General features: G+C 51.2%; 5 protein-coding genes across 5 annotated transcripts; 2 read left to right on the top strand and 3 right to left on the bottom strand.

Moving 5' to 3' along the window:
* Positions 1-4376: 4376 nt before the first annotated feature.
* On the bottom strand, positions 4377-5354 carry PG994_003543 (uncharacterized protein; the record flags this gene model as incomplete). The annotated part of the gene is made up of 1 exon (XM_066854952.1): positions 4377-5354. One exon carries the CDS (start codon positions 5352-5354, stop codon positions 4377-4379), a length of 978 nt encoding a protein of 325 aa, XP_066719230.1.
* An 812-nt stretch (positions 5355-6166) lies between these two features.
* PG994_003542 (uncharacterized protein) lies at positions 6167-7326 on the top strand (the record flags this gene model as incomplete). The annotated part of the gene is made up of 2 exons (XM_066854951.1): positions 6167-6195; positions 6498-7326. 2 exons carry the CDS (start codon positions 6167-6169, stop codon positions 7324-7326), a joined length of 858 nt encoding a protein of 285 aa, XP_066719229.1.
* A 1012-nt stretch (positions 7327-8338) lies between these two features.
* PG994_003541 (uncharacterized protein) lies at positions 8339-8623 on the bottom strand (the record flags this gene model as incomplete). The annotated part of the gene is made up of 2 exons (XM_066854950.1): positions 8339-8440; positions 8510-8623. The coding sequence occupies 2 exons, from the start codon at positions 8621-8623 to the stop codon at positions 8339-8341; spliced, it is 216 nt and encodes a 71-aa protein (XP_066719228.1).
* A 2029-nt stretch (positions 8624-10652) lies between these two features.
* Positions 10653-11713, bottom strand: PG994_003540 (uncharacterized protein; the record flags this gene model as incomplete). The annotated part of the gene is made up of 3 exons (XM_066854949.1): positions 10653-11031; positions 11153-11433; positions 11498-11713. 3 exons carry the CDS (start codon positions 11711-11713, stop codon positions 10653-10655), a joined length of 876 nt encoding a protein of 291 aa, XP_066719227.1.
* Positions 11714-12027: 314 nt separating this feature from the next.
* PG994_003539 (HET domain-containing protein) lies at positions 12028-13857 on the top strand (the record flags this gene model as incomplete). The annotated part of the gene is made up of 1 exon (XM_066854948.1): positions 12028-13857. One exon carries the CDS (start codon positions 12028-12030, stop codon positions 13855-13857), a length of 1830 nt encoding a protein of 609 aa, XP_066719226.1.
* Between the last annotated feature and the right edge of the window lie 580 nt (positions 13858-14437).

Genomic DNA, 14437 nt, shown 5'->3' with positions numbered 1-14437 from the left:
TAGTTTTAATTAGATCGTAAAAATTATAACATATATTATATACCGAATTACTCTTTTAAAAAATAAAAACGTAATATTTCGAAAAATAAATCAAATACTTAGCCGGCGCCGCTGTATAAAAAAGACGGCTATAAAATAAAGGATTACTTTGTATATAAACTAAAAAAAACTTATAATTTTAAAAAAACGTTAATAAACAGTTATAAAACGAATCGCGTCGGAGAAATAATTATATAAAAACTTTTAAAACACGTTTATAACACTATAAAATCTACGGAAAGCCCGGGCATAATACGCGCACTTATTAAAATAATATAGAAATATCTAGAAATAAAAATTCCGATTAATTTTAATATATTAAATATATTGTGGTAAAATTATATTTTATTAAAAAAGGTATAAAAAATAAGACATTCGCTTATATAAGACATTCGCTTATGAGATACGTTAAACGTAATATTACATTTAAGAATTAACTTATAAATTTAAAGTAATAATTAACCGGTAGCGAGCTACCGGAATTTATTTACAAGATATTTTTAAATCTTTTAACTCTCGATTATATAAATACGAGTAAGGCCGCGGTTAAAAAGTGGTCTTTTTAAACCTTAAATAATTTAATAATTAATAAATATTTATTTAAAAAGCGTTTATACTTATTAGTTTTTAATATATACTTTAAATTAAAGCTTTAATTTATAATTAAAATAATTAATCTAATAGTATTTATAAGAGGCTATTAGTTTATAAGTTTAAAAAAGGCTTAATATTTTAAACGCTTAATTAATTAAATTAAAATAAAAAAGAGACCGTTTAAAACTCGAATTATATAAAGTATATAAACTTAAAACTAATTAAATAATTAAAAACTTTAATCGTACTTTTATTATAATATAAAATATAATAGTAGTTTAAGATAAAATAATAAGTTAATAATATAACTTTTAAAGTAAATCGAAAGAAAATAAAATAATTTAAATTATTAGCTTAAATTCGAAAAGTGCTTTTAATAATACTAGTTATATTAAAATTAAAATTCGTTAAAGTTATAATATTTCGATTTCTTTTTAAATAGTTATTAATTAAATAAACTTAAACTACGATAGTTTAATATTAAGTTTAAGTAGCTATTTATATAATAAAACGGCTAAGTGATTAAAGTGTTTATACTTAAACATTAAGTTATAGAGACAAGTGTAAAAAGCATGATGATATGTGTAGACTAGGGACCTCGAGTTAAACGTATCTATTTAAATATTAACGAGGCACTGTTACTGCCTGGTAGGTCTGGTGTTCTTTCGCTTATAGGAAATGTGTGGCTTTATAGCTAGTACAACGGCGACCATTGTGACCGTAACACGCAAAACATGGCTATATCTCTTCGAACGGCAAGGTGACACGGCCATCTATCTATCTGTGGATAAACATATCCCCAACCCAATATACCCCCTGGCACGCTATGTAAAGCTGAACCGATTTGGAGATTTAATCATTGTAGCTTCCTTACCCGGACTTAGTACCTAATCTTAGTCGTCTTCAGAGCTGTAAGTTGGTCTATGTGATGCGGAGAGGCCAAGCAAGCAGCAAAATGTCGATAGTGTTGAAATTTCCGCATGTTGCATGCCCACTACTGGAATCGAACCAGTGATCTCATCATTACCAGAGGCCGTGATAGGATATGGCGTATATATTGATATACTACTAGTGATGCGCTTTACCACTAAGCCAAGCGGGCGACATACTCAGCTACTGTGATGGGCGACGAATGGCTTATCACCATCTTAAGCAGCACAGTTATTATACCAAGCACTCCGTGATGTCGATCGCGGCGATGTTCTGTTATTGGAGGTTTCATCACAAGGCTTACGGTCGAGGAGCCGTATGTCAGGAAAAGCACAAGATCAACCCATATAATTCATGGTTCTTGCACCCCCTGAAATCTAGCTGCACCCAACCCCTGACTTTTCCCGTCCGCATGACTTGCAATGTGGAATATACACGCGGAAGAATCGGTATCTGACTCGAACGGTTGCATTCTTTGCAAGTTTGTTTTGTTTTGAGGCTATCGCTGACAGAGGGCCGGCCGCTGCAGATCTCGATCGTTGCGGAGTCGGCCTGGACTTCCAAGTCTCCATAGCGTATGAATGGTCTATTGATTCCTCTGGGTTGGGTGAATTCAAATTGAAGATCATGCTTCATTTCTGGGCGGAAGCGAGGTTGACTGAAGAAGAACGCAACTCCTTACCAAAAGTAGAAGTCGTACAAGGTATCTCCAGATAAACCCGAACGATCAATAGACCGGGATATTCCAGTCTCTTGTTAGTCATCGGAGCCGGCGACTGCTGTCGGACTATCGAGATCCACCAGCCCCTGTCAGTTCCACAACGACAGCTGTGTTAGTGAATCGTCGTCTTCTGGAAGGGAAAGCCTCATGGGCCGCAACGAGAACAAAAGTAACCCGTAACTCATCATCGGCTTGGATACTCCGAGAGCGCAGCGATGAATAGCCTTGGCTCTGGAGGGTAAGATAAGATAACGTGCCAAGCACACGTACTAAGCGATCCGCGGGAAAAACAACAACAAAACATTGTCAGTAAACGGGCAGTTCCGATGAGTGTGGTCAGATCATGGCTTACGATAGCCGAATGAATCGTGTCCGCTGGCACTTGCGCGCGACCATATTCAAAAACAAGGAAGCCCGGCAGTAGGAGTTGAAGGTCATCTCGCTTCCGTGGGAAACGCAACCAAACTTTTCCCACGCTAAAAGATAGGGGAGGCAGTTGTTGAGCATCTGCATCCTGGCAGCCCGAAGTGATTGGGACAAGATATGGAGATTGAGGAATTCTAGGACCATGGGTCATGGCATGGAATAAGCCGGTCGGCCGCTTGCCTACGTTTTTTTTCCTCCGAGGAGGCAGTCCCGCTCAAGGGAATCTCCGTGATGGGGCGGGGGAGACGAAGAAGAAGCGAAGAAAGAACAAGGAAGCCACACGCTGCGGGTGTGCTGGAACGTGCCGCATCGTGATTGGGGAAGAGAAAGTGTGGTGATCAGTACTGTTCCCTGCTTCAACCCCTGATGCCTGACAGAGTATGCATGCACGTTTGCTACAAGCACAAGCCCAGGCTTACAGGGGACAAAACCGTTGTTGGCGGCTGATGGTGTGCCCGGCAGTACGGATCATTACAAATTACTCCTGAATAGTACATATACGTGCATATGCATGTCTTAGCCTCGGAGAGAAGAACCCTTGACCCCTTGTACTCAGTACTGCAGTTCGTTTGGGTGGCCTCCCACCACTGCTTGCACTCCTCGACTCGAGGTTCGCGAAAAACTGATAGGGGCCAGTGACGTAGTGGAATGAATGGCTGTTTCGTTAAAGCCAGAACGTTCGGCACGGCATACTCCGTAAATCCTTGCTTGACCTTCTCTTTCCTTTCCCTTGTGTTCTATTCCGGTGTCCCAACTCGACGGTGAGCCGCCCTGTTCTCTGAACCAGGAACTGCCGACGGCTGGTTCCAGTGCCGGCTTCCCGAGCCCCCATGCACCATGGCTTTGAAGAGGACGGGAAAGAAAAAAAAGGAAATTTGCAAAATTTCAGATTTCGCAAGATATGGACATGGTTCTGGGTTTGAAGGGGGGGCTGCGGAAGGACTGTGGGGCCCTCGTTGTTGGTTGTGGTTATCGGAGGTTTCGCCGTATGGAGAATGTTGATGGGTTTCTGCAGGGGGAAAAGGTCCGGACTGGATGGGAAAGTCGAGAAATGGCAGCAACGGCAGATCGATCACCACCGAAAAAATAGATCCGCCCTGCCAATCGCTACTGTATTGGTGGTATTTCCGCAGTTGCCCCAGCCATCCACAGGCCCACTGTGGGCGTGCGCTCCACCAGGGCTGAAACCCACACGATGATTGGTAGTTAGAAGTCTTGGCATTTCGCCATCGTTCGTTTGGTGGAATCAGTCCAAAGTTGATCAGTCGGGCGCCAGAAAATACTGTACCCAGAGATTGACTCGCGCGAGAGAGCTCAGAGAGAAGCGGATGTGATTTCTTCATCTCGTCCGAACTTTATCGCCAGATCCTCAAGCCAGGTTTGCATATCAACGGTGCCGTCACCAGTTTCATGGTAATTAATGCCATCTGATCGGCAACCAGACGACAGGAGTGACCAAAGGCGATGACGTACAAGGGTGGGTTGCATTCCCAATCTACTGACAGCTAAGCGATGGAACTCTCCGACCCCGAAAAACACCACGCGTCACATGGGAGGAACGAATCAAGTGAACGCAGATCAAGCGAGGTAGCGTTACAATGTGACGAGTTCGAGTTAATTAAGTGATATATTATTCGTTAGGGTTATTGCAGTACTACTAATGCCGCTACTTCTGAGAAGACTTCTCCACGGTCTCAGAGCTGATGGTGCTGGTACCGCCCGCCTCCGCCTCGGAGACGATCTTGGTCTTGACGATGCGACCCACGGTGTCCATCCAGATGGCGGCGAAGACCTCGAGACCGGGGTAGGGCATGTAGAAGTAGCCCATCTCGTACTCGGTCTTGCCATCGATGGTGATGGTGCGGTTGTGGCCGGTGAAGGTCATATCGCGGCTGTAGAAGCCGACGTTTTCGCGACGCGTCTCGTGCCCGTCGTTGTCGAGGTAGCTGTCGTAGATGGTGCCGTTTTGGCCCAGGATGCGGTTCGCGTGCGTGTTGCCCGAGTAGTCGTTGGTCGAGTATAGGATCCCATGCGCCATGTTGTAGTCGAGCGCGCTGAGGCCGCGCTTGGCGTTGCCCGAGGCCGAGGCGCTGGGCGCGGCCGACGACGAGGTGCCCGAGCCGGAGCCGCCACCTGAAGAGGAGCCGCCGCCGCCGTTGCCCAGGGTATCGGTGACGTTACCAACGATGTTGCCGACGCCCTTGCCGAGCGTGGCGATGATGGGGTTCAGGTCGATGGAGTTGAGCACGTCGTCCACCATGGAGACGACGTTCTCGAGGCGGGCCTCGAGGTAGACCTTGGCGCTGACGTTCTGGATCTGCAGCTTGACGCGGTCGATGGACAGGTCGACGCCGGCGGTGAAGTGCAGCAGACTCAGCACCTTGGCGTCGAGGTTGACCTTGGCCGTGAGGTTGTCGACCTCAATGTCGATCTCGCCCACCGAGACGGAGGCGTTCAGCCGCACGTCCGGCTCCTCGGGCAGGATGACGCCGCCCTTGGTGTTGGCTGTCTCGTAGATGGCCGAGTCGGGGTCACCGCGCTTGTTGAGGTCGTAGCCGATGTAGCCATCGTCGGCAGCCAGGATGAGGGTAATGAGAGACAGGAGGAAGATGAGGGCCAATGGCCTTAAGGAGAGTGAATGCATCTTGGGGCGGCGGCAGTTGGACAACGTTTGACTGACTGACTGACTGGGCTGTGACTTGACGCTGGACCTGAATTTGACGTGCAGATACCAACGAGCAACAATCGTCGGTCGGTGGGTGGGATGGGGAGGGGGAGGCCACTACCTTAAAGGATGGCAGAGACGTTGCGTCAATCCGGCGCCCGTTGGCGAACGAAGGTGGGCTGCGCGAGCTGACCGGGGTTGCAGTCTTCTTCCCTGACCCGGCGTCCATGCGATCCAATTTCCACTGGCCCCGGAATGCCATCTGATATGACCAGTTGTTCCCAATTTCCAAGGCAGTGAATGCAATGCAATGCGCGCGCCTAGGTAGGTTAGCTTGCAAAGTCTCGAACGAGATGAGGTGCGTTACCAAGAGAATCATAACATATGCTTATATGGCACTGAAACAATAGCGTTGGCCCTAAAAGGCCATCGGCTGGAACGGCTGGACGTGGGTTTGGGCCTAATCCGGTGCCCTCCCCGCCACAAAACAGGGGCTTCAGAGCTGCAGACTGGCTGCCCAGCTGCACCGGCATTAGCCTGTGCCTCGAGAGGGGAGGGGCCCGAGTATGGGGCGCCTGCAGGAAGACCACAAAGACACCCAGGACACCGCCAGTAGAGCTTGCATTGTGCAATTTCCCCAACTTGGAATTCCAGTTTCCATCGTCGTATCACTTGTTGCCTTAGAAGCCACCTCCTCTCTCCCTCTCTGCGCGTCGGCTTCCGAGAAAAGAGTCGGTTGCGATGACGGCAGCCGAGCATGGATGCCCCCCTCTAGCCTTATGCGGGACGAAATGACGGGGAACTGCAGCAAACAGAGCAGGTAAGCTAATTTCCTGACCAGGGGGGTGGGCATGGTGTGGTTTGTGCCATGGAAATCTTGCGATCTCTCTCTCTCTAGGATCTCTCTTATATGATGAGTTCCCCGGCTGCCCTCTAAGACGCGAGTGTGTCTTACTGCCGTGTGTGCTGTCTGTCACTCTTTTCACCCCACACAACCACGCTCTTAGTCAAGCACCATGCAGTCTCGCGCGCTCCTCTCCTTCCTTTGGAGCTTCCTGCTGCTCGCCTTCGTGGCGGCGCAGACAGCGTCGACCACTGACGGCGGCGCGGCTCCCCTACTAGCACCGCCGCGGCCACCTCGCCCGCGCCCACCACGTCGGCGGACAGCGGTTCCCAGGCTCCTACCGGGGGATCATCCACCGGTACCGCCACCACCACCACCGGCGGAGGCAGCAGCGGCAGCCAGCCCAGCGGCACTCCCAAGAACGGCGACATGGGCCCGCCCGACGTGCTGCTGCAGGTGCCGGAGCTGCACGTCGGCCGCATCGAGCTCGTCGTGGACAACCTGCAGGCCGAGATCAACCTGGGCGCCCAGGTCGCGTCGCTCGTCGAGATCAACGCGGGCGTGCAGGTCGGCATCAAGAAGGTCAACATCACCATCGCCGACGTCGACGCGAACCTCGAGCTCGTGATCCGGCTCGGCAACCTCGTGGACATCGTCAACCGCACGCTCGCGTCGCTGGACCTCAACCCGCTGCTGATCAACGTCCTGGACACGGCCGTCGACCTGGTCGACTCGGTCGTGGGCGCCGTCGACGGCCTACTCGGCTCCATCGTCAACGGCGACTCCAAGATCAACTTCATCGTCGACAACCTGGGCAACATTGTCCAGGAGGTGGCGGGCGACGCCGGCAAGGTCGTCAGCAGCATCATCGGCAACTACGACCAGAACATGACCTACACGGGCGCGCAGAAGATCCTCGACGGCGGCCTCATCCAGAAGACGTACAAGTACGACCCCCTGAGCGCGCTGGTCAACGTCGTGACCAACGCGGCCGGGCAGGTGGTGCAGGCCGTCGTCGTGGGCAAGGACGGCAACGGCGGCACCACCTCGTCCACTGTCTCTTCGTCGTCGCAACCCACCGGCACCCCCGCCGCCAGGAGACGCTAGAGAGAGGGAGGGAGAGTTGGGCAGACGACAGCCAGACACAAAGGGCTCGCCGTCTGAATCGTTTTTAGGGATATAATGTCGCATACATCTATTAATGAAAGAAGTTAATTAACAAACACCGCTAGTGACCGTCGTTGATGGCGTTGAGATGTCGTTGGAATTTGGTTTTGCATTGCCCGTTTCCCCCACTACGGCAGCAACACTGCCAACTGCGGGCGCTCCCGTTCATAAAGTTTGTCAAAAACCTGATTCTCGTCGTCGCACGACAACAATTAATGCTTTCATTATGACTAGCATTCGCAAGCGCTTGGTTTAGCAGAGCAGCCGCTAAAAATTGCAAGAAGACACGATTGAGGGCAAACTTACGCGATCGCAGATGAAACATTGAGGGAAAGAAAACCTTTGCTGAACCCAACACCTCGTCGGCGCTACCAAATGTGCATCGCATCGTGGGTGTCGAGAGGATCCGAGCTGCCACCACATATTTCATTCACGTCTTTTGGTGTCAATCTACATCACTCTTCCAGGCGCGCTTACCACTAATTCATAATAGAAACAGTCCAAAACCCCTCATTGGGCATCAATACTGCAAGTTTATCACTACTTACGACCTCCCCAACCAGAGTTCCAACTCCTTCCGTGGACACCACCGCCCAGCTCAGCAGTACCCATTTTGCCACCCCTTCGATTCCACAATGTTGGCGCACTCAAGAAACACGAATCTCTTCGTCTAACCCGACTCGGTCGCGATGATGCGCGCATGCATTCGCTCACGATGCCGTCCCCGAACTCGAATCGCCGAATCCCCCGAGTCGATGGAGTCGAGGGCAGGGTTGCTTTGCTACTGACTACGGAGTAATGGCAGGCTTCTTCGCTGAAGCGGCTACAGCTTTCTCCTGTCTAGTCCTCGTCTTGGTCGTTAATGATGACGATGAAGCAGCCCCAGTCCGTCGCGCCGGCGAAAAGAAACGATTCATGGGGATGCCGGGGCACTCTGCGGAAGGTCGTGCCCTTAAGGACGGCGCCATGTGGCGGCGCTCTGGTCGAGTGCGTAGTCCACGCCGACGAACAGACCGGCCCGGCCATGCGAACCCTGCTGCGGTAGCTGGGACAGCTGGGAGTGACGTCAAAGTAGTCGCGGTCATTGGCAGCGTCAGCGATGTGGTAGACGAGCCCAACTCACGTGGGAGGGCCGCAGGCCAGGGACTGCGGCGTCGTGTACCAGTTGCTGCGGTCCTCGTCGCAGGCGCACCACCTCGACGCACGCCTCCCACTCTGCAAAGGAAATGGTGTGCATGCCCTGGTAGGTACTCCTCGGAGTAGTGCATCATGTTGCTGAACAGGATGTACGCAACCTTGTGGTTCTAGCGCGTCGCGCTCCCTTCGGCCCCCATCCGTGCCAGCTTGTTGATCCCGGGGGTTTGGCCGAGGTGTCGCTAGAAGAAGGTAACATGAAGCGAATTTCGGGGATTATTCCTTCCCATTCCAGCCGTTATTCCTCGTTATCCCAGTGTCCCAGGGGGGATGGATTCACCGTTTATTCGAGGAGTCGTCGTTATCCCTTCTTGTGACATCCCGTTTATTCGGGGGAAGAAAAAAAAGGTAATACTAATGCCGGGAGTCGGTAAGGTCCTCGCGGGTAATAAATATTGCGCGCCTATCTGTTAGTCGTACATGATGAAGGGAGAGTGAACGCTTCGAAGAGATCTGCACGCCCTGACATGAGTCAAGATTTCCTCATCGGACCTGGACCGTCGGTCTTGAGACTACATTGACCCCCATTCTATTCTGAATCTACCATCCTGGAACTTCGAGAGAACGCTATCGAGATGTCAACACCATTCAAGGACAAGCAGCGGCGCTTCTCCAATGATCAATTCCATTTTGGGGCGCCCCTGGACGTCAGCGTGGTTCCTGAACGATCCATAAGAAACATGAAAAAACCTGTCTAGTTTCACATAGTCACCTGAAATGATTAAATCAGTTCATGTAACTGTTTGCTTTGGTAGTCTTGTGATATATAAAACTTGCCCTTGGGTCCACACACATTATTTCAGCTCTGCATCACTTTTGCTCATGGAGCAACCTCTTCACTGACCCATGCTGGCCTCCAGTATCACTGCCTCCTCTTTCCTCGTAGGTAAGCCAGGGTAATCCTCTTCGCATACGGCTTTCGTGAAACTCAACGCGAACAAACTCATTTCACAGGTTGCCAGTTACCCTTTTCCTATATATTAGAGTCGACCCTGCTCACCAAACCCGGCATCTCCGAAGACACCGCGTTTCGTCAAATCTCTGCTATCTTTCACCGCGATCCTCTCCGGCTTCTGATGCTACGCGAATACCGCCCTGTCCTATTACTACGGGGTGATTTCAGCTTGGTATATGTGCTAGTAGATGGGGCTTGAAAGCTGGTCGAGCCGGTGGTTCGTTCTACTCCACTAATTATAGAATGGTATTCGGTCGGTGTTACGTACTGCGACTCTACTAAGTGAATTAATGGTTACATACACTAGCGGTAGGACTGTCGAATCATATCTGATCTATCCTGACTCATTATGAGTGTTATCTTAGTCCGGCAATCTTTGCTCCTCGCAGTAGTTAAAGCAGTCTTCTGAATTATGCAAGGTTTAGGGGTCGAGATGTCATCTGAAGTAAAAGAGACGTGCCGGTTCGGCCCGCAACCTTATTGTGCTTAACTGAAAGGGACCAACCCGGTGTACCTTGCCCTCTGACTCAAGGCTAACACTGACTCCATTATGACTGTTCAGTGTTACTACCGTAATCTAATCACAGTTGCCATCATCAATCTGAGCCTGTCAATTTTGTCTTTGTAATCCTTCGCGACGGTGACTGTAAGCCAGAAAAGGGGTAAAATAATAGTCAGTCTCAGTTGTTCGTAGCCAAGGGATTTGACATCCAGCTTTTCAATACGAACAGCAGAGAGCCTAATAGTCTCGCGAGGTCCTTGCATGTACGAGTCTGAGAGTAGCCTCAGTTCTGGCATCCTTGTCTTATGTCAAGAAGTCATACACCAAGGGGCGACAAATTGCAATATAAAAACTACTAACCATTTTATGCTGATTATCTCTCTTACCACCTTTAAACTTCATTCTATGCCAAGTCAGCCACGCAGAAACGGATGAATCACAAAGAGCAAGTTACTATGCATAGTGATACTATTTCCAACCATGCCACTACCAACTATTCGTCACTAGATACCGCGTCGAGAGCTTGTTATAACATAGTGTAAGTATGTGAGGTAATAAAATTAATATGAACAGATTTCAACCTTACCAGAAGCCAAGCCTACCCGTCATACAATATCACGACCGACGGGGTATGGAAAGCGTCGTCAACGGCCCTTCAGCGGTCATATCGCACACCTGCCCGTCCTCCTTCCTATGGATCGTGCTCTTCCCGCCCATGACGACGTCCCACTCCGGCGAGGCCCTCCCAGCCGCAGCGTACCGCCGCAGCCCCTCGGGCACCAGGCGCGCGCGCCCCGCATCCTCGACGCGCGTGACCAAGGGCACGATCTGGGCATCGAGCAGCGTGGGGCCGACGTCGGCGCCCAGGAGCCAGCTGCTGCCCCGGCCGTGCTGCTCGTAGATGCGTGCGACATCGGTCAGGAGGGAGGCCGTCTGTTGCTCGGCCCGGTCGATGTTGACGTGGTGGGATGCTTTAGGCACATGGCTGTCGTCACTGTGGGGAGAGGAAGGTGCGACATAAATACAGATTTTGATCACTCATTCTAGACTTGGAGCACGTGATAGATGCGAAGATAGGGGTGATGGACGGGGGCACATAAAAACGCCGGACTTACAAGATCTTCTTGGCCTTAAGGGCTTGGCGGTGTTCCGGGCCGATGTCGTCGCGGGCCAACATGTTTTCGACACAAGGATCGATCAGGTCTTCCTCAGGACCCTCGCGGCGGCGTATGGTGATGGAAATCCCCTCGATTGCGTGGAGGTCGCGCAGGAGACGGCGGATGGTAGCCTCGTGCTGCGGAGGGAGTAGCTGGGGGAACATGCCGCAGAGCCAGTAGGATATATCCAGGCTATCCGTGATGGAGGCCGCGGTGCCGTCGGCGGCCATGGCTGGCACCTGGTGGTACGTTCTCGCTCATCAATCAATCACTTGGCGCTATTGGCTGAGTGGAGAGACGCACCTGGCCTTTTCTATTCACGTTCAGTAAATACCATTCGGCGATGTTCTCGTCGTGATCCAGGTCGATTACTCGCTCACGGATGTGGAGCGCGGGTGAAGTCGCATCGTGCGGCTCGCCGGATTTCTTGGCAAGTTGGATAAGGTGTGTGACCATTATTGAATACAGCGAGAACGGATAGCAGTATAAGGTGCAGTTGACACTGCTCATTTCATCCATTTTGGCTGCTGACTGACTGCTGTCTGTTGGATGGGTAGGTGGGGGCTTGGGTTCTTTCCTCTTGGAATGAAGGATGCCTTAAGAGGATCGTTCGGGTGAAAAGACGCAGCGAACGTAGCAATTATCATATTTATGCCCATTCATTGGTTGTTGTGCTGACGTGAGATGCTCTCTGATTGAGCGTTGCTGGTGGGTGCAGGGAAACTTCGCTTAAAACTGCGTCGCCTTCGATCACCAGACGTAGATATAAAAATAGAATCAACTAACCTAGGTACTTAATTACCAAAGAATCATAGCAAGACTTCAGTACAGTTATGAGTAATAGGCAGCTTTGCAGCGGTCGCATACGAACATGCACGGGAATCTTACATAGTACCAGTACCACATGCGACTTATCAACGTACACACTCAAAATAGAGGAGTTTGTTGGTTCTCTACTAGAACACGAATATGCTATCCTGTCGCATACATGGCAGCATGGCCAGGAGGTTACTTTCCACGAATGGAATGCCGCGACAGCTGGGCCACCTTCGACATGCGACGGCATACAAGGGAGACAGGGCTATGCCAAGATAAAGGCTTCATGGCTCCAGGCACGTAGTCGCGGTCTAGACTACCTCTGGGTCGATACCGACTGCATTGACAAGACGAGTTCTGCCGAGCTGTCGGAAGCCATCAACTCCATGTACTTTTGGTACCGCCACAGTGCAGTCTGCTTTGCCTATCTTGCCGATGTGTCGGGACACGACTTGGCCGATAATGAGTGCCGGGCACAGCTTCGGAGCAGTCGCTGGTTTACGAGGGGCTTCACACTGCAGGAGCTTGTAGCACCGATTGACGTCGTCTTCTTTTCTCAAGACTGGCATGCGCTGGGCACCAAGGACACGCTCGTCCAGACAATCGCCAATATCACAGGCGTGAGGGCCAAAGTATTGACCCTCGAAGACCGGCTAAGTAGCGTATGCATTGCCGAGAAGATGTTGTGGCTCGCCAAGCGTACCACGACCCGTATCGAGGACATGGCGTACTGCATGCTGGGTATCTTGGACATCAACATGCCGCTGCTGTACGACGAAGGCGCCCAAGCCTTCATCCGCCTGCAGCGCAAGATCATTAAGGTGCGGAATGACCACACCATCTTCTGTTGGATGCTCCCCACCGCCTCCGTGTCCGCTCGCGAGGACATCCTTGTGTCGAACCCGTCCTGCTTTGCCAACTGCGGCACCATCGGGGAGACTCCCAAGAAGGACTGGCGAGCGTCTTCGTATGCCATGACCAATGCCGGCCTGCGCATCCAGCTGCCTCTCATCCGCGGCTTCAGCAACTTCTTCGCAGTCCTGGATGCTGTCGACAGTAGTTTGTGGGACCGTGACAACTCCCGGGGAGAGGGCCTACGCATCTGCCTTCCGCTCGAGGGCTCCCTAAGCGGCGGCATCTTCCAGAGGTCTGAGTACCCGGGCCGGCCGCCCCTCCTTCCCAGCACCTGGGCTGCCGTCGCCTCCACCGAGGTATACATCCCGCCCATCCGGAGACGCGAGCTGCGGACGCGGTCCGTGCCGCTCGACGAGGTCCGTAGCCGTTTTGCGCTCCTTTTGCTGTTTGATACGGCAGAGGACGACCTCTCGCGCAGCGTCCAGAGCATCGCACTCCCCTGGCTGATCGGAAACCGTCGCGCCGCCACATTCGACACCCTGCGCAGCGTGCTGGAGCTGGTCGCGCTTTCGGACAACCAGCCTGCGCGGGGCGCAGTTTATGGCGCGCTCCTGTATCTGACGGACCAGAGCATTGGGAAGCGGCGCATCCTGTTCTTGGGCGTGCGAAGGGAGCAGAGGCGGGACTGCTTGCGCCTCTGCTGGATCCAGAATGTTTCCGACCCGCTACAAGGAAGGGACTTCACCGCAGACAAAGTCGTGCACTTCTGGACCGACAAGTGCCAGGCGTCGCTCCAGCCCAGCCGGCGCCTCAAGTCGAGCGGTGTGCTCCCGCAGGGCTGGGCCGAGTTCGGCCCCGTCGCGTTGACGGAAGGGGATCACATCGGACACCTGAAGCCCGTCTTGATCAAACTCAGCGGCGAGGAGACGGCCGATCTGGTGCAGGTCACTCACACGGTTACGCGGGTTCCTACCTTGAATGTCGGTGGCTAATAAGGCCGAGGATTACTATGTAGATTTAAGCATCAGTGAACGTCAGTGGAAGTATGTACCAATATCACCGCCAATAACGGCAGGGCCAAGAGAAGGAGGCTAATGGCATTGGCTTGTACGCAGCGTGGCGGCGGGTAGAACTTAATCGGTATTATCAAGAATTGTTGGAGCAAATCGAACCAAGCACTTTCTGGAAGTTAGTTTAGATCAGAGGTGCGCGTGGCTCCTTCCTGATGGACACACCCTGCGGGGTCAGAAAACTTAGCTTGGGAGATTACATCTTTTCTTTCTCACACCCCCTCTATATTTTAATTAACGTATCCCACAAGCGAATGTCCCACATAAGCGAATGTCCCACATAAGCGAATGTCTCATTCTTTTATACCCCTTCCGGTAAAATATAAGTTAATTTTACCACAACGTATTTAATATATTAAAATTAATCGGAATCTTTATCTCTAAATACTTTTATATTATTCTAATAAGTACGCGTATTATGCCCGGGCTCTCCGCAGATTCTATAGCGCTATGTTACGACCTGACCTAAATCATACGGCCAAGACCCATAAAACCACCGGGC

The sequence above is a fragment of the Apiospora phragmitis genome, assembly GCF_038363925.1.
Source record: "Apiospora phragmitis strain CBS 135458 chromosome Unknown utg000004l:1.0-3135199.0:1.0-3139288.0, whole genome shotgun sequence".
NCBI lineage: Eukaryota > Fungi > Ascomycota > Sordariomycetes > Amphisphaeriales > Apiosporaceae > Apiospora > Apiospora phragmitis.
The sequence above is the reverse complement of the archived record's forward strand: the minus strand, read 5'-3'. Positions and strand labels throughout refer to the sequence as shown.